This window comes from Tachypleus tridentatus, chromosome 4, assembly GCF_004210375.1.
Source record: "Tachypleus tridentatus isolate NWPU-2018 chromosome 4, ASM421037v1, whole genome shotgun sequence".
In the NCBI taxonomy this organism is placed as follows: Eukaryota; Metazoa; Arthropoda; class Merostomata; order Xiphosura; family Limulidae; genus Tachypleus; species Tachypleus tridentatus.
The window spans coordinates 45,180,807-45,202,065 of NC_134828.1; the positions used below are offsets into that span (position 1 = coordinate 45,180,807).

At 32.7% G+C, this 21,259-nt stretch overlaps 1 protein-coding gene across 45 annotated transcripts in view; it reads right to left on the minus strand.

Annotated features, from left to right (window-relative positions):
• LOC143249008 (anoctamin-9-like) overlaps positions 1-21,259 on the minus strand; it is a 218,988-nt gene that overhangs the window by 88,775 nt on the left and 108,954 nt on the right. For 25 of the 45 annotated variants that reach the window (XM_076498194.1, XM_076498195.1, XM_076498188.1 and 22 more), the window contains one exon: positions 6,029-6,129. In XM_076498194.1, the coding sequence (XP_076354309.1) occupies positions 6,029-6,129 (101 nt within the window). Of the gene's footprint in view, positions 132-1,391; positions 1,495-1,888; positions 1,970-2,402; positions 2,632-6,028; positions 6,130-9,798; positions 11,377-14,505; positions 14,657-18,698; positions 18,851-19,598; positions 19,888-20,990; positions 21,152-21,259 lie in introns of those variants that run through there. The other 20 variants (XM_076498171.1, XM_076498164.1, XM_076498177.1 and 17 more) reach the window with 9 other exon arrangements.

Genomic DNA, 21,259 nt, shown 5'->3' on the forward strand with positions numbered 1-21,259 from the left:
AAACCCAGTGGAGGCACAAGAGATCCAAATGAGCGATCTGCATGTTCTTCAGACTCAGGGTCTACCACAGGATACTAGTATTCACCTAGCTTACCCAAATGATAGCATGGAAGGGTCATCTGTTTTAGCACCTACAGATGAAAATATGTAAAGTATGCAATACTGAAATAATTTACATATTATTTCTCTTAAAGATAGAAGATGAACAAAAATTCTCCCTATAATGTTTTAAAACTTTAATTCCCTATTACATATACATTGATAAGAATAATTACAAGTTTATAATACATAAAATATTACCTGAAGTAATGTTTTTATTTTCAAATAACATATTGCAAAAAACAATAGCATTAAGAATTTCACAAAGGCAGAAAAAAATTGCAGGATCTTGTATATTATACCAGCTATTTTTATTTTATTTTTTACATAAATAATTTATATATTTCATCAGCATGGAAAGGCTGGTTTTGTACTTGCATTACATTATATCAACATTTTCCTATGATGAAAATGTATTTTTAACAGATTATTACACTTTTTCACAATATCAGCTTTTCTTAACTTGTACTGCCCTCTATATGCACAATTTTTCACCCACTGCAAAACTATTCTCCCAATAACTCCATGTTTTCATGTCAGGCAAAGAGCATGTAACAACTCTCCATTAATAGGATTGTGACAAATCCTAGTACAGCTGACTCCTATGCAGCTTGGCTCAACTTCACTAAGACTGAGTAACATTGTTGAATGTACAAGACTGTTTAGCAAGAGTGCTGTTGATTGGTTCAGTATTTTTTTAAATCAGGTAGATTGTCAGTTTATTTATCCCCAACAAGTCACAGACAAATACTGTAGAAAAATACCAACAAGGAGCTAAGGTTAGAAAGACAAAATTTCTCCTATATTAAACACTAACTACTGAAGATCAATCCATTACAACAAACAAAAGTGTTAAATATTTTCATTTCTTCAAATACATTTTCTTCTACAAGAAATTTTTTTAAAATTAGTGATGCAGTAAATATTGTAATCAATGTCAATACCATGTCTATTGGTATGGTATCTTCATGCTATTTCACTGTTAAGAATTACAAATTCCAATTTTCATTTTGATATCAAAAATACAAGTATAAACATGTAATTTTGTTCTATTATGGCACACATTTCCATATTCTTTATAGTGGTTTAACCTAGTTTTCAAGTACTTCAAATAAGTTTTTTTTATCTCTAAGATTCCTGTAACCAATACAGCAAGATTAGATAAAATGGGTATGTGTGGGGATGAGATATATGGGTATGAAAAAATATTTTCATACGGTGTGAAAAAATATATTACATATTTTTGTTTTGTGACATTAAAGTTGTTAATACTATAATAAAATTGTTTATACATTTGAAGTAAAGATTCCTACTCTTTGAATACACATTTTCATGGTCTCTTGTTCAAAACTTGGCAGATGACTAAGCTGATGGCATGCAATCTCTGTCTGTATGCTGAAAATTAAATATTTAAATACAGATATTACAAGCTCCTAAAAATATTTAACCTCCACACACACACAATATTATATATATATATTTTAGTGAAATTAAATAATTACATCTAAATAAATCAAATGAGTAAAAAAAATCATGAGGAACAACTGCATTAAACAACCTCTGAGTAATTATGTTATAACCATAAATTTTAAGCCATAAACAATACACATTAAAATTAAACTAAATATATGCTGCATATTTTAAAAGGATCCTACAGTACAAGCTTAAACACAGGATTATAAATTGTATCCTACGTTTTGGAAGTGGCTGAAAAGTAGGACCCACATCTATCAGTCTTAACCTCCATTTTGCTACTCTCACATAAGAAGATTAGAAATTTAGAAATTGGAGAGAGATGTGGGTGCTCAAGCCCACAATGTCCCACATCTATATCACCTTTCACTGCTTGCAGACAGTTGTGACAAGGTGACTGCTCTCCCAAGTTAAAATGAGAAAAAAACAAAACATAAACATAAAAACATGAAAAATAAATAAAGTAAAAAAATGAAAATAAGGTACAACAATTTGAAATAAGTAAGATAAAACTTCTCTTGAAGTTAGCATTCCTGCCCCCAGTATGGTAGAGGCACTAATTAACATGACATCAGTGAAGTAATAGTTTACTATGATTGTCATGTTTTTATATGCAGCTTAAGGTGAATATCTGCATAAAGTAGTGCCAAGTTTTAGATGACCTTATTTTTTTAACAAAAAATAATTTTTAGTAGAATTTCACTTCATTTATATATATATATATATAAAATATACATATATATGTATGTAAAAAATACATACATAGAATCAGGTTAAAAGCTAAAGTACTCATCAGTTTTTATAAAAATACTGTAAACAAGGTTGTTTACTCTGAACGAGATGCTGACAAATCATCCTCGTCTTCATCAATAGATTTCAAAGGTTCAGACTCTGGCATTGGTGGGGTGCTACAATAGGACACTGTACGCACAGTATTATTCCATTCTACCAGTTCCTCCATTTCAGGATGTAAAGTCAAGCACAACACATCAAGTGTTATCTGAAGATCATCCAGATCAATATTGGAGCCAGGCTCCTCTAATAAAGAAATTTCTTCCCCTAAAGAATAAACACATTGTCTCTAAGTTTTTTCCATGTATTCCTGTCAAATCTTTCACACTGAAAACAAAATACAATTCTATTATGCCCTGCTTCTCTTTAATCATGACTACTAATAACATCAGTTATGAAGCTACTGTATTAAAACACCACATACTCAATGCACAAAAACTATAAAAATTACACAAATGAACTAATAAAATTTGAGAAACATGAATGGGTAATAAAAAAAAACTTTAAAGTTTGTTGTGGTTTGGATTCATTAGTAAAAACTATGTATTACTTTACAATATTGATGCATTTAAATGATACAGGTCACAGTTAGGTTCAAACTATGGCTTATGCATTAATATTCTACACTATCATTTTCAAATATACTTATATTAGTTGATATCAAGAGGATTTGAAGTTCCTCATTTAAACATAGTGAATAAAGTTATGGAAATAAATATAACAACATTGGGAAACAATGTTTTACCTGAAAAATTTGATTCAAGTAAACTTAGGAGCTTATTTAGGTCTACGAACTTACAACAGGCTGAACTATAATGGCAGTATACGATGATATAAATGCACATATTAGTACTTTGCAAAACACCTGGATAACATAATGCACATAAACTATTAATGAACGTTAATGAAATCTTTATCCAAATGCTCTGTAGCATGTCACACAATGCTAAGGATTGCTTGGTTGCTGTTTATTTATGTAAATCTATGTTCCGTCAGTATGTTCAGAACAACGATTTAGACAAGATAAGGCAGAACTGGTAGGTTTTTCTACATTGGTAGGTTTTAATACATTCCTGCTATTATAGTGCATCATAACTTTTTGTTAGCTCTCCAACATTGCTGAAGAAAATATTTCAAAGTTGCATAGATTCACCCCCATAATTTCTAAGTCAAAATAAGTAAATATGCCATCTATTGGATTTCCTAATTTCATTTCTATTACAGATTTCAGCCTTTCCTTTTTGTTGCTTCCCCACATAAAAGAAATTTATGCAGCTACATTGTACATATACTGACCCAATTTGTATTGAAGTTATGTTATTGAAAAGACCTCTACTACAACATCTCCTATCCTCCAAAGAAAATATCATTTGAGATCAATGGTGGAAAGCATGAACGTTTTTTCTCGACTGAGGTTGTTATAATAGTAGTTACTTCCAAAAGCTGCAAAATTTCTTCCATACAGCACTGACTGAATACACAGTTTGGCTTCTGTCTGTCACACACAACGACCTCATCATCATATCTAATAGAAATAACATGCCTGACATAAGGTATTACCTTCCCAGAAACTTAGCCTTTTTCAACACACATATTGGAAAATGATATTGATAGCTTTTCATACACTCAAAGTATGGTGTAGCACTCACCAATTGGACTGATGGCAACAGGTCACATCAACATAGACATTTTACTTTATTGTCAGTATCTGAATTGTCTTTGGAACAGCTAGGATGTGTTGTACAAAATCTTTTGCCGATTTTTTTTTGTATGTAATTTTCTTATTCCATTTTATACAGATACTGTTTTAAATAAAAGAAAATTAGAGGAGTGATGCATACAAGATCAGCAGGCTAAAAAAATATAAAACACAAAATGAGATTTCCTTAGCAAGACTTTACTCTAAGTATCAGTAATGAACCAGTGTCAAAACTCCAACATTTCAGCATTTTCTTTCTGTATACAAACTATCAGAAAACTGGATGAAAATCAATAACCAAAAATAGCTGCACTATGTGAAAGTAGCAGAACAGTTCTATGCACAGACTGCCTCAGGAGGTATATACTGCTAAAGATGATGTCATAGCATACGGTACAATGATAGGGGCAAACTGCTGAGCCACTATGACACTTTACAGGTGAAATTTCTTATGCCAATATAACATTTAACAATGGAAGTTGTCTGCTGCCACAGAACGTGTTGTTAAGAGATGTTATACAACATCATAGTTTGAGTGTTGCTCAATGTTGTTAGGAGACACTGTTCCGCAAAATAAAAAATGATGGTGCAACTGTCTTAGGGGATAGAGTGATTTCATAGTTTGATACCACTATAAGTTACTACAGGGAGACTCTGTTGCTAAGCAGATGGTTTTACTACAGGCAGGCAGTGTTAACTAAGGTTAATGATGCAAAGGCAGATGGTATTTCTATAAATGCATAGTTCAACAGGGTGAGGATCTCAACGTGAAATTAGACCAACAACAATAAGGTCTAGATTTAATTATATGTCCTAAAAAGTTACAAATAAACCCATTGTGTATTATATAAGGCACTATTAGATATTTGTTTTTATTAAACATACTATCTTAATTTAACCATTATATATTGCTCATCTTAATTAAGGTATGCACATCTGACCAAAATGTTTATGGTTTAAAATATTTTATATATGTACAAAACACTCTGGATTCTTACAATACATTTAAATTCCTGATTTTAGGCTATTACTTACAAAAACACAAAATTGTAGAACACAGTATCTTACCAAGACAGGTGGGCAGAGATTTTAAAGAACAGTTTCCAACATTACGATTTGTTCGAACTGAGCATGTAGAATGAACAAAAAGTGGTGGAATAGAAACTCCTACATTCTGCCGAATATTCTTCTCATCTTCATCTTCAAGATACTTGTGTCCTCTGACAAACTGCTAGCTTCTTCACAAGAGGGTGGTGCTTCACTCTCTTTAGGTGGAAAAATCTAAAGTTATGAAAATTATTCTAAGATCACAAAGAAACAGGATAACTTCCATAAATATTTATATTTCACAATAACAACTCGCATTGAAATTATTCATACACGTACCTATTTTCCTTTTAAATATAATAAAAACATCAAATATAAATCACATTATACATTCATTGTTATTGATAAATAATGTACAGTATCTCTTTAGGTGAATAAAAAAATTAAAGTAAAAATACTGTAAATTGCAATTCTTTTTATTACTTAAAGAACACATTCATCCACCTGCCAAAAACAAAACTTTAAAGGGTAAAAATTTGGTACCTAATACTCCACTTGCTCGAAAGAACTTCCCACAATTCTTACTAACAACAAATATACAAGGGGAGAGGAGGGATATGAATGATATGGTAGTCTTGAGGTTTATTTCAATATTAACATTGCATTTAAATTGAACACGTCAAAAGTATTACTATGCAGTTTTTTCACAGTTGGTTCTGTTGCAGTTTCATGTTTGTTTTCTTTAATTTTACACAAAACTTTCAGCATCAGCAGTCTCTAATTTTGAAGACATTGGCTACAAAGTACATAAATAATCAACTTTATAAATATGTTAAACTGTTGCCAGCTAACTTGATTATTAATCCTCCATTACTAACAAGTAATATTCATTTCCAATATTTTATTACATATACATACCAACTTCTCCAATTCCATGAACCAACTGTTGGTTCTTCCTTGTTGTTGAAGCTCTAGATGATATAGAAATGTTGTCCAGTTTGTGTCATGGTCTGAGAACCCTGAACCAAAGCAAGGTCAAAAGTATAAAAATAGTTGTCATTCTCTTTGGCATAGAGAGATTTACTTAAATTATTGACAAAACATGGTTATATTTTCTGGGGAAAGATAATTAGTAAAATAAGTTATGACTAAAACAGTTTCAGTCTAAATGATTTCAGTTATCAATCCTGAGAGTGAAACCTGTAAAACTAAGCACAGTTTAGCATAAACATCAACTGTTACAGTCTGCACATCATCCCTTATTTCTGTTTTATTTTAATAAAGATTTTGTTAATTGTTAATACCCAGATATTATCTCAAGATCACTAAGTATGGAATACTTTAAAAGTAAACTTGGTCAGTAAACTATATTCAAAACATGTATAAACAAGTTACTGAAACAACTAATCAAGAACATATTCCCAGGTTTACATAGTGTCTGATACAGTTCAAGTTTCATGGTAGAAATAACAACGTTTGCTAGCTTTTTTCATCTTGTACTGAGAAATGAGTGAAAAAAGAGACAGAGTTACCAATCCAATATTAATTTACTGCAAAAGAGAAGTGTCTAAATAATGGTACTAGATTGTATTTCACCAAAATAAAATTCAAATATTGGATATCAAAATAAGAAGTTAACAGAGCATAAGAGGAAACATACATACACCATCCATCTATCAATATCAAGATATGTTTAACTGACAATAAGATGATTTAAAATTTTACAAAAAGCCTTATTTTAAAACAGTCAATATTTTAGCAAAGTATAAGCTGCTCCAACCTTATACTACCAGTTACTAAAAAATGTAAACCTTAAAAAAAAACCTTTCAAATTTTTAAAATTTGTAAAACTAAGCACAGTTTAGCATAAACATCAACTGTTTATTTCTGTTTTATTTTAATAAAGATTTTGTTAATTGTACACACTTGCCCCTTATTTTATATACACTAAAAAACTTGTTAAATACAGTACCCCACACTTCCTGGACAAATTTGCTGTTATCAGTGGATCCAATTCACTGATCACATTAAAGTATCACACACATACACTAAATTTTTTTTCTTTCTTTGTTTGTTTTACATATCCAATCCATATCATGTATTCAACCTAGAATTTGAATTAGGATATAATCAAAGCCAAATCACAATGACCATAACTTACACATATAGACAATATAAGAATGAAATGATTTAAATTGCATGATTTACATGCCTGACTGTTGGAGTGAGATTGAGCACCATGGTGAGAGCAAAAGAGCTGTCTGAGGCTTTGAGAAAGAAAATTGTAGCAGCTTATGAGTCTGGCAAGGGATTTAAAAAGATCCCGAAATCAGCCATTCCACTGTCTGGAAAATAGTCAACAAGTGGAGGACTTTCAAAACAACTGCCAACATGCCCAGGTCTGGTCGTCTAAGCAAGTTCCCCCCCAAGAGCAGATCGCAAGATCCTATAGGAGGTCTCCATACACTTTAAAATGTCATCACGGGATTTACAGCAGGTTCTGGCTACTGTTGATGTGAAAGTGCATGCCTCTACAATCAGAAAGAGACTGCACAAGTTTAACTTACATGGGAGGTGTGCAAGGAGGAAATCTTTGCTCTCTAAGAGAAACATCAAGGCCAGACGACAGATTACCTTCCAGTACCCGTGCCTATGAAAATATCTAGATCAGCAAGACACAGTGAAGTGTATAAAATGAGCACGAGCTATTTTATTCTGTTGATTTTACTTCCCTGGCAGTTGTCTACCAGTTTACACATAGAAGATTTCAAACAATTCAACAGTGAAATTTGTCACTGGTAGGCTCACACTTGAGATTATATTATCAGTCATTTGCAAGGTAAAATACTTATATAACAACAAGATCATTAAACACTGTAAAGTCAAAACAACGAACATTTCAAAGAGAAATATCTTAAATATTCTTAACAGAAGCAGAACAATTTGCACAGCACAGCACTTAGGAAAGGAACAGAGTCCCAACACCACACCCCAGACCACTCTGTACCATCTCCCTTATTCACAATGTTAAAGCTGTGGTTAGGGAAAAACAAAAACAATCACTGTAATAAAACCAGCATTATTAACAAAATATTATACTACACGGGGCCAGACCTGGCCTGGTGGGTTAAGGTGTTTGAGTCGTAATCTGAGAGTCACGGATTCAAATCCCCGTTGCCCCAAATATGCTTGCCCTTTCAGCCATGGGGATGTTATTATGTAACAGTCAATCCCACTATTTGTTGGTAAAAGAGTAGCCCAAACATTGGCAGTGGGTGGTGATGACTAGCTGCCCTCCCTCTAAATTAGGGAAGCTCTCATGTAGCTTTGTGCAGAAATTCAAAACAAATAATATACTAGACTTATAAAGATTTACAATCCAAATATTAATACAACCACATTTTTGAACAACAGCTGTTTATCAAAGTAAGAAACTTAACTGTTAAGCATTTTATAGAAGGAATTTGATGTGCAACTGTTTCTCTTAACAGAGAAGTTTAGCCAATATATGAACCAAATGAAATAATCCAGATATCAATAATCATTCAAATTAAGTTAACCACTGATCTCACATAAGAGTAGTGCTTTCACTAAGATTTACTTTGAGTATGTAAAGAATAATAATAATAATAAAAAAACTCTGAGGACAACTGTCTCTTAATATACTGAAGTTAGCAATTCTTACATTCTTGGTCTGTAAAATAAATATGCATAGTCTCACAAGTAACAGTGATTATACCATCCAAAACAACTACCCTTCATGAAGATGTTACTCTCTTACAATGATATTAAAGATACCTTCAAGATACAATGCATTCAAAGCTTATTATTATTACAAACCTTCTTGGATTAGAGAAATTTCACACTTTTTTTCTTTTTAATGGAGATTTTCTTAAAACCAGTTTCTATTTAATAAAAATGCATAAAAAATCTGTGTTTTGTAATATTAATCTAAATATTTTAGCATAAATCAGTTGAAAGATATAACAGATCTTTTTTGAATATATTTTTATTAAAGGGTAAAAATGACCATCAACACTAAACTAAAAAAAACAGTTCAATATACCAATAAAGAAATGTATAAAACTTGATTCAAGAGATGGCCCTCTTCTGCAATGTAATTAAATTGAATTTGGGTGTTAATTAGGTAGGCTAGAAAAGGATGTCACAATTTCCAGTATAAAAATAAAATTCACGGCCAAAAGAACATGTCTATTAATAGTAAGCAGATATGAGTTTAGAAGGTTGGCTGAACTGTCCCTCTTCCATAAAATAGTAGAATAATTCATATTAACCTAAACACCTTATAGTGACTTACAAGCCTTATTTAACAATATCAGTAAACAGAATGCAAGATATCCATGGAGAAGACACCTTTATTCAACACTGAAGTTGAAACAACAAAAGCTAGCTTTAATAAATTTAAATTAACTGTCAAATCAAGAAAAATTCCCTAATTTATGAAATGCCTCTGCTTATTTTGGAGCAAAGCTATACTGAATATTCACAACCTTAGATTCATGACTACCAAAAAATAGCTTGTCATTGTCTCGCAAACTTTTTACTCATACTTCTAAACTTTTGTTTTATGGAACAATTTGTAAAAAGAAAATGATAATTATAATTACAGGCAATAAAACTCACACTTTCTAGCAAAAAAAAATTTTCAAACAAAGAGTAATAAATACCTTGAATCTACAAATTACAGAAATGTAGCCTCATGAGGTTAACCTAATCTCACTCAAATTATATATTTTCTTATTATCTCAGCTCAATAAAACTGTAATGTCACCTGGTGCACCTGCTGTTCTGAAAAGAAAAAAAATAATAAAAGTCTGGAAGTGAGGGAATGGGATGGAAGAAAGTCTGATAAACTTTTGTGAATTTCTGTTTAATGCTTGAATAAAGTTGTTGGAGAGGTTCACAAGGATGATGGCATTGTAGAAGGTCCAAAGGAAAATTTTTCCTCCCACTAGGAAACAACAGGATAGAAAAATAAAAATATGAGATCATACTCAGATACAGAATGCTCCAATGATAAATATCATCAAAAATGAGCACAATTTTGTCTTTGCTTCTCAAATAATGCAAATTAACCTTCAACATGCTATATTTTAATAAACAATTATTTTTAGTACACATGTATCTACAAAATTCTAGTACCACACAAGGAATTTAAGGATATGTAACAGGAATTAATTTATTTTCACAGGTAAACAAAACTGCATAATACAGAGTAGTCACTCAACTTTTCCCTACTTTTCTACATATTAATTTATTGCATCTTACAAATACTAACAAAGTGAAATCTGATTCACATATACAGCAAATTAATTTCACAAAATAACAAAAAAATAAAAGATCGGCCATGGGGGTTTAAATTATTAATTTACAAGAATAAGACAACTAAATATAATTTCTTTGGTCATATTATACATTTAATTCATGTCTCCTGAATAATGAATAATACTTTAGATTTTCTGGGGCAAATTATTTCACACACTAGCAAGTTTGATATTTTCTTTTGGCTTCCTTATTCATCAGTTTAATTTTGGTTGAGAGTTGTTTCTATTTCAACTTTCTTCAACCAGGAGCTATTATACCATGCAGCTCAAACAATTTTATGTAGTTCGGAAAGTTCACATTACAATTAAGAAATTGGATGTTGTGCAATTGCACTTTTACATGCAAATCCCAGATACCTGCTAAAGCACTAAATTTTAATAACAATTGTACATCACATTTTATGTATAATAATGGATGTTACAATAAAATGTAGACTTCAGCATCTTCAGATAAAATTTTAAGAAAAGTTTTTTTCACATCTAATACAAAAGTGTACAGTTTTACTAAAATTTTCATTAAATCCAAAAATGAACTTTTGTATCCCAAAGTTCACATAACAAAACTCTGATCAAACAATCAGGCAAAGAACTGGTAAATAAGACATACAAAAGGACAGAAAGGATGAAAGCCACAGCAAATGGACCAAAATATGAAGAAAACTACTGCCTCTGGTAAAAAGACAAGGAGAAAGGAAGAAAGGAATGGAAAAAGAAAGATGATGAGCAAGTCCATGCTGATGGAAGGAACTCGTCAAAAGCCACATGAGCAAGTGGAATTCAGTGACAATGGTATGAACTATATCTGATTGCAATTGTGAGAGGAGAAACTGAGACAAAGGAAAGGACAGGGGATGTTTGCTCCAGTAAAGAACAAAGTAGAGGAAAACATGTCTGAGCAGGCCAATACAGGGTAGTGAGAAAGAAAAAGTTGTCGTCTGGATAAGGGGAGAAAGACTCTGAAGAAGAGTCTGATCTGAGTACAGATACATAAATGAAGACTACTAGGTAGTGCTAGTAGGCCCAGTGAAGAAGATTCATTGTCTGAAAATAAATATCTAAATTTAGTTACCCCTTGCTTAGTGATATAGCTGATAACAGTGGAATAATCAGTTTGGACCACAACCACCTGGCCCCTCAGGAGCAGGAGGAAATAATACAGAGTCCAATCAACTGCAAAACGTTCCAGGATATATCAAATGGAAAGAAGTCTCCTCAATAAACAACCAACCAGAAATCTCTTGGGAACTGAAGAAAGCTCCCCCCACCCAAACCACCAAAGAAACATTATTCCACTTCATAAAACAAGGAAACAAAGAAGAACCAAACAGTAGCACCTGGAAATGGAAGAAACAAGCCTACTGGATGAACCATAGAAAACAGCATGACACAAGAACAGTTCAAATTTGAAGATAAGCAACCATCATGATTTGATCATTCAGAGTTTCAGGGGAAAAAAAAAACCTGAAGTGAGAGATAATACTCCATGATAAAGCACAGTGACTTCAGTTAAAAAGTTCAACTGGGACAATTCTATAGCAGGTCTCCAAACATCTATCTTTTGAGGGACAACAATTAGATGAGAGTTACACTCAAGGGGAATGAGTAACACCCATTTGGCAGCCCCTTTGTGTAGTAAATCTTGAACAGACCAATCTTTGAAGAAAAATAATCCCAAAGAGGAGGAAGGAAGGAAATATACCAGGGGAAAAGGCAGAACTATAGGTAGAAACCTTCAGACAGAACTTAGAGCCCACTAGAATTGTCATGAAGTACAGCAATATAAATTAATAAACAACATTTGACATACAAAACCATTAAGGAACTTACATGTTAAAAAACAATTATCAAACTTACAAGTCCACTAAAGAAAAGAATAAAGGACACAACAGAAAAACCTATATTGGAGGAAAAGACAAGTTAACAATTAGAAAATTTGACTCAAGCCTAATCCCCAACTGGATGCAACTAGTAGTAATGAAAAAGGAAATTACAACTTAACCCTTTTCCTACAAGCTAAGTATAATATACACAAGTTCTACACATTTGCACATGTCAAGTATTTATGCTAACTTTTGACACAACGTTCACATCTTCACAAAATAGGTAGGTATTTAGTAAAGATTACAGGTATTTTGTATACAAAGAATCAGATTTTTTTATGAACTATTTATGCTAAAGATTTGTTTGTGGAAATAGAATCTGTTTTGTTACTAGTCTGACTACAATGTGCTAAGATCTGGAAATTTTGTATATCTCAGTGGTTGGTTGGCTGATTTAGTATTTTATGGCACAAAGGAGCTAGACTATCTGCGCCCAACTCCGGGAAAACAAGTAAAATTCATAAAAACAAATGAAAGTAAAACAAAACAGCAAGTAAAAACATAAATAGCATAAAACCAATGTTTACATCTAGTCTACAACATTTAGAGAAAAACTACAGTAACAAAAGTCGAACGAGCTGTATGTAGCATACTGGTAATTACCATAACCCGCCAAGAAGACTAACAAGTAAGTACGAGAACCACCGTCAGTCACCTGAACTTGGCCTTTCTAGTCCTGGTTCTGGGTTATGTGTTATTACAGCCACTATCAAAAAGTAGGTAATAAAAGTGTTAAAAGCAAAATTGTAATAAAAACTGGCCAGAACGACTGACGGGTAGTTCAAACAGCAGCATTAGTCACCTGAAGTTGGCCTTTCCAGTTCTGGAATTTAATGTTACGGCCATTTTCTAATTTAAAATCGAACTAGAGAGATTGTGACTCTTAAAATGGAACCACAATAAAAAAGATTAAATGAAGAAATATAAAACACTTAAATGACATTAAAAAGATTAATGGCTGTTAAAAAACTAAAAACATTATCAAGGTGGACAGTGTCACCTTCACCAATAACACTGTCTAATGTTATGGAAAAACCTTGGGACAGAACATGTTTAAAATAGTTCCGTCGTTGAGAGTCATAACGATGGCAAGAAAGTACAATGTGGCTTATAGTAATCTGAGTGTTACACAAACTACACCTTGGTGCATCAGTTCCAGATAAAAGGAAACGATGTGTTAAAAAACTGTGACCAATCCAGTAAGAACAACTTCCTCCTTCCGAACCTTACGGAAGCAAAGTGGCCAAAATCCACTATAGGGTTTTATTTGGAAAAGCTTGTTTTCTCATTGTTCACTTCAAGTCGACTGCCAGCTGGCACAGGCGAATCTTGAATACAGGACCATAGTCCATGTATGGAATAGGCATAGCGATGATAGTGCCAGAGCAGATAGATTTAGTTGCAGTGTCGGCGAGCTCTTTCCCATGAATACCAACGTAGCCCAATATCCAGAAAAACTGGATAGAAGTAGATGTTAAAGAGAAATGGGCCAGTTGGTTTTGAATATCAGCAAGAACAGGGTGGTGAACCAACGTGAAGCAATTCCATGGCCTGAAGAGAACTAAGCAAGTCAGTATAGACAGTGCAGATTGAGTACTGCCTTAAATACACAGATAATATTTACTGGAAAACAGGTAGAAGTTTGGTTACAAACAATGAACACAATATTCTCACAACTTTAAGTACTTATAATTGAGAACTTCCAACACTGGCACTTGGTTGACCCTAGCTCAAGTGGACTAGCCGACCGACCCAAGGAATTCAAGGCCAAAGTGGTGTGTTACGGTTTGACCCCTCAACTACAAGGATCCTCTTCTTCCCTTCACAGGTCGCCACATGTGGCAAACACGTGGGTGGATGTTTAGATCCCAGAGGAGGTAAACTGAAAGATCAAAACCATCCCTGGGAGGTCCCATCACCACATGAAGGGATCCACAATGAGGGCCATCTTAGTGGAAAAAGTATACTTCATTTCACGTTTTTCTATAGCTAATTGTTGCATAACATGTTAGAAAGTTAAATACTGATGATAGAGCAAGTTCCATATCAGGTTTTCTTTAATCGTTTTTTCAACATGCATTACTCTTACAAGTAAACCTTCAACTTCTTTACAGACTTCCTAAAATATAGTAGTATATAGTAACATCAAAACAGTTTACATAAAACTTACCATCATGTCCAACTTCTGTCAGGATTTTTACAGTCTCATGAGGCGTGTCCATCTTCACCATACTTGAAGCAACCAGATTTACTTCTCCTGTCCCCTCCTACATTAGGACAGTCTCATGACATGTGTCCATCTTCACCACACTTACAACATCCTGTTAAGATGGTTAAAAAAATACTATGCAACTACATGCATGTATTATCACTAACTGAAAATAAATTAAAACTTAACACAGAATTTAAGAAGAATATAATGTTACATATTTTTCATGTTGATTTAAAAAATTTATAATAATCTATATTAGTGTTGCAAGTTGAAAGTTAGATTTGATACATTCTCAAACTAAGGAGTCATGTTAAAGCAGAAATTTAAATTCTAACAAAGTAACAGGATGCATGTTCAAAACAACTTACAAAATCTTCTCCCAGAGAATTTAAATGTAAAAGATGAGCCACAGTGAACCTCATAATAAAGATTGTATTGTTCTATAATTCTGTGTAAAAACTTCAAAGTTATGTATAGCCATCCCCAATTCTTAATTAATATACTAGAGGAAATGAAGCTACTTCAATATCACTCACTACTCATGTCTAACCAAAGTGACATGTAACTGTCACTCATATAGCACACTCATGTTTCTATGGCAACAAGTTACAAGTTATAAAATCTTATATTAATAGTTTTAACATTCTAAAGTCTGGGCAGCATCCATCCTAATCAAGTAAGGATACTGATTCTAAGCTATCCAACCTAAGTATCTGCAAGAGCTAAGTCATAAGAATCAATCAGTTAATAACCGTTTCTTCATTAATATTATAAATATAATCTTATATGAAATTGTTTTTGGTCTCAGTTACACAGGTAGTTCACTAGTGCCCATGTTTCACACAGATTTCTGTAAACTGCAATACTCTTAAAACAAATGCAACCATGAAGAAAACTTGTTTATGGTTTTAGTTTCTTTCAGACAGGTAGTTCACTAATGCCAGTTGTTACATGTAATATTATACTCCGTGATATCAAACTGGCGCATGTTTAACGATTCTTGTGAACAACAAACAGCTTTTTCTGAATCAGTATGTTTTCAGTTTTCTCCCAGTTTATAATAGTCATCAATAACAACTTGCTATAAAAGAAAGTGGAACATAAAACATTATGGCAGAACTGAAAATCTTTCAAAACACTACAACTTAACAGATGATGAAAGTATTATATTTGTATTTACATAAAAAAAAAAACGTTTAATATAACCTATCATATGTAATTAACAAGATAATTATCGCCCGTTAACACTAGTCACAGATTATAATTACATCAGAATTAATCAATAACTGGTATACCTGAGCAGCATAGGTTCAGTGCACAATTTGACTGATATAAAAAGATGAAATCCCATACTTCTTACAAACTCAAATGAAAACAAGTTAGTTTCTATGATACACCAGTATACACAATGTTTTTGTTAAAGCACACCATTAGTTTTCATACTCTTGTATTAACAAACATCCTTTAGAATTCCCAATTTTCAATGTTCAATTCCCAAGGTAAACAACTTTAGACAATAAGAAGCCTTGATATTATCAAATTTTCTGCTTAACACCATTTAAAAAATCACATTTAACATGAACTGAACATGATGAAATCCTACAATTCTACCTCTCCACCAATAAAAGAGCAACACAACCTTCTTGCACAACATCTCCCCTTAAACACTTGCACTCGAAATAATGTCATTCTTACAAGAGGCATGAAGAAAAAACACCAGAAGTGAGGAGGATGGATAGGAATCTATCACAGGTGAGTGTCCATCCGAAACACATTCTCAGGTCACAAAAATGTTAACTGCTGAGACGATATCTCTTCTGTATGAACAAAACATATGGAAACCTACATAAAATGGTGGAGAGGTTGATGCAAACATTAAACCTATATGAGATCCTTACAGAAAGAAAATTAAGTATGGCACTTAACAGCAAGGGCTCTATACGGCACTAATCTATGGGAGACTATCTAATCTTGATCACTATTCTCCAACTAAAGGCAAAAGACCCCTATGTATCACAGAGATGAATGAAATATCATCATAACCAACAAAGCACACAAGTTATCAGTGAGCCCAGATGTGTAGTGTTGTTATGGCACAATCAGACCATACGGTGTGTGGTTCACCTAAAATCAACTTGACACTCTTACTGCAACAGGGCTGTTTGGAGACAGATCTAAACTATACAAGCAGTATCACAATGAATGAGAAACTCTCTGATGTTCACCACCCTAGTAGCTAGAAATCTGAACAAAGGAAGAAGAATTTACACTTGGGAGACCTGGGGATGTATCAAGATCCTCATCAGATACCTGCCAGAAAGGTCTTTTACTAGTAACATGAGACTATTTTTAAAAGTCTGAAAAAGCAAGAAGAAAAGAAAAGGCAGTGTGAAGATTGAAAAAAAAATAGCTTAGAGTTAAAACTCAGCAAGAAATAAAACAGGTTTTTAAAGATAATGTATGAAAGACATGTGAGAATCATCCACATACAGGGAATAATATCCAAATTGAAGGCTTATCCACACTGTAATAGTAGCAAACAACAGATCTGTCCAACGGTAGAATAAAAAAATAGCAAAAGCCCTTAAAATATGTAAGTGCCAAATAACACCAAGACAAGATGCAGAAGATGAGTCTAAATGAGTATATAGGAAAGAAACAGGAGGGAGGGAAATAGGATGAAAAGTACAATCACCATCCCAAGTAACAGAAGTCTTAGAAAAGAAGCCTGGTCTGGGTAAAGTAAGCATAAGTACAATGTAAGACTGTGAAAAACACTAATGATATTAAAAACAGAACAATGGAGACCATAGGTAAGGAGATGGAAATATGTCTAGAAGCCAATAATTCAAACAGAGCATGTGTCAGAGAATATAAAATCATTGTCACGTCCCAACGAGGCATGAAAAGGGTCGGAATAAAGTGGGGAAACAATGTAAGAAACAAGTGCAGAATTTTCAGAGTAGATCATGTACAAATAATTCACAAGAAGAGACAAGAAATGAGAAAATCATGAAGAAACTGCATGTATCTCATAGGAGTGCCTGGAAAAGTGGAGATCCAGTTATTAAGGGGAGTAGGGAAACAAATGGATGCTTAATGTGGTGTTGGCATGATCATATCACCAGGATAAATCCTCAAGAAGAGAAAGGAGGAGATACACAAACACGACAACTGTGGCGGTTATTACTTTGTGATTGCAGTCACTTTTTCCTCAATCAAGAAATCTGTGAGTAGCTCGTGTGCATTATGTAGTTCATTGAGATAATGTGAGCTACATGTTTTCCAAATGTTTTGCAACCTGTTTGGAAGGCATATTAGTTAACCTTAGTTTATAGAGCAATAACATTGTTACAAAAAAGGCTATTTAGAATAAACAAATGTAATTTCATATTACAATCTGAAATCATTATAGAAAAACAAAAAAGATAATTTTGATTTATTTTAATGGTTACAAGATTGGTCATATTGACAAACCTCACACAGAGTTTGGGTAGAATAATACAAAATACATTCTAGTTTTACTGATCAAAATGTTTCACGTTTATTTATGATGTTTAAATTTAAATTTCAGATGAGTGATGCACCCACAGTAGTCAATTTTCTGATTCTACACATTCACAGACTCTTGCAGTGAAAAAGACTTCATTATAAATGATGTTTTTCTCAACAAATGATTCAATCATTATTCACAGTTGACATAATTTTTATGAAGATACACAAAACGTATTAGAAATTATTGTGGTGAAACTATAAAGATAAATTTGGAGTCACAAACTTGGCTGATTCAACCAAGCCCATAGTGAAAAGAAATTATGGTCATGGTTTGTCTCACTGTCTGTTGGTTATGGGTTCAAATCCCTGTCCCCAAACATGTTCATACTTTTACCCATTGGGATGTTGTAACATTAAAATCCATTACACTCTTTGTTGATAAAAAGAGTGGTAACTAACTAGCTGTCTTCTCTTTGGTATGTCATTGCTAAATTAGGGATGGCTAATGCAGGTAGCCCTTAAGTACCTTTGGCCAAAATACAAAACTAACCAAACATTAAAAAATATTAAAACACTAAATGTACAGAATATCACTTGACTAAAAATTACAAAGATTTAGAGCAAATAAAATCCAAAAAGCTCACACGTGTACTTACTACAAGTATACCATCGGTCTTCTGTATTCAGTTGTAAACTGTTGCCTCTTTGATATTTTGGAGGCAAAGAGGTTTGAAATTGTATGGCAAACACCACTAATACCTCTTTTTAATTTTGTATCATCACACCTTGAATACTGAAATTCTGGTACCTAAAAAAAATACAAAAATAATTTTTTAAACTGGTGTATGATTTTAGAAATGCTGAACTTCTCAGAAATACATGCAAAATGTATAACAAATTTATCACAACATAATTTATGACCAGTGGAAAATCTGTTGAGAAACTGATATTATTCTTCAAAAGAGAGAGAGAGAAAGAAAGAAAAATATAATATCACAATAATTTGTGTTTAAAGCAAGATATACCCAGTTTGTCATTGAGATAAATATCTCAGTCTCTGGCTATCTAATTAGCTAAATTTATCAATTATCTGTAATATCATATGGGATGAATCATACTTTTATCACTCATTTGTATTCTAGACTTCCTGTTGTTTATAAATTCAATAAGACTTAGCCTCAGAACAATGTATTAGCAATTTGTAAATTTGAGCAAGTTGAGGGTGGGTGTGGCAAGAGGTTCTTGCATTTTCATTGGTTGCTCTGAAGTTCCATATGATTGAAGCATAGAAAATAAAGATTTAGAAGATTAATGACATTTTACATAACATTTCATAGTTTAAGGGGGAAGTTCAAAAGAGGAAATAACTGAAGAACAAATATTCAAATTCTCACACTAGGGTAAATTAAAGTTGTTTTTAAATATTTTTCTTATATTATTAAGAACTTAAAATTTATATAATATTAAAAGCTGCATTATCATCTATGGTTTCTTGTCAAGTTTGTTCGTACATCAAGGTAGTTAAGTGGTTTAATTATATTCTGAATGTAACTTACTGAAACATCATGACACTTCAGTTTGACCAGCCCGTGTGCTAAGAGTTCATACATCTCCAGTGTCTTGTTCGGATCATGAAAGGTGTCAACCAATGTACTTATATAGTTTTATTTAGACTGTACTCTGCCCTTAAATACAAAATGATTAGTAAAGCATACTGCAAGTGATTCCAGTGCCAGCAGTAAGCCAAAACACTGAGACACAACCCATCTCAGTAACAACAAAACTGGAAACCATCAAGAAGTTTGACGAAAGCCAGACTTATGTTCTCATCATCAGCTACAGCAACTATCAAGAAAGAAAAAATTATCTCTTAAGTTACTAAATCGGTATTGCCCTATGATAATGGATAGCAAAGACTGACTTGACAGATTAAAAAAAAAGAGCATCATTTACACAGCCTAAAGGCAGCAAGTACTAAAAAGGAAGCAACATCAATGTGCCAACAAGTTTAAAAGATATTATTGAACAAAGAGGATATATGACCCATCAAGTTTTCAACATTTGAGAGACTGATCTATATTGGAAGAAGATGCCAGACAGAACAGGTTTAAACAACAAAAACAATTTTTGACAACTGGTTTACAACTTTTTCTGCCCTACAGTAGAGAGATATTTTTCTATGGAAAATGTTTCCCATAAAGCACTAGTGGTTGATGACAACTCACCAAATCACCCTAACAACCTAATTTACACATCAACAAACATTTCTGTGGAGTTTCTTACTCCAAACACCACTTCTTTGATCCAACAAATAAATGAATACGTCATAGCCTCTTTTAAAGCATATAAATGATCAGGGTCAGTGGACAGCAACAGAAACATCTGGGTCAGAGGTTTCTGGAAACCATTCAACATCAAGAATGTAAAGATGAATGCAGTTTGAAAAATAAACTGGCTAAAATATGTGTACAGTTTTCATCCCTCTTGTTAAAATAAATCACATCATTAGCACATCAGTTTGGATTTTAATGGAATTGATGAGCAACTACATACTACAAATCATACTACAAACAAATGACCAATGAAGTGCTGATAATACACTCACCAAAAATTGGCTGCTTATGAATAGAAAGATGAATAAAAACCAGAACCACAATTGTTTTTAAAACAAATGATGTCTCCCCTATTACAAGGCGATAATTATCTGGAGGTTATAAAAATTTTGTATGTGAAATTGGAACATTTTCTGATGCATACAAGTATTTTTAATCTTGAGATCAAAATTACTATGCATGTTGGATAGTCAACATGCAAAAAGAAAATAGGCACAAGAAAAGCATTACTTAAAAACGTCTTAAAACTAAATAACAAAAAATTTTCAGAGTCTGAAGAAGAGAATATTATTTATTCCTCTTCAGCTTTAACATGTAAAGCTATATAATACTTACCCCAGAGTGACATAAAATCAAGAAATACAGCAGCACCATTGTCGAAAAGATGAGTTATTCTTTCAAAATTGCACGTCTGGCCTAATCTTCCATATCTACATCCTTCTACGTCACACCGACGACATAAAATGGTGTCCTTGTAGTCTTCACAAATTCCCTTACTATAAAAACAAATGCATTTTAGTTTTAAGTCTATAGAAATAACACAGTACAGCTGGACACCCAAATCAACCATAATATACAATTATCAATTTCAATGATAATGCCAC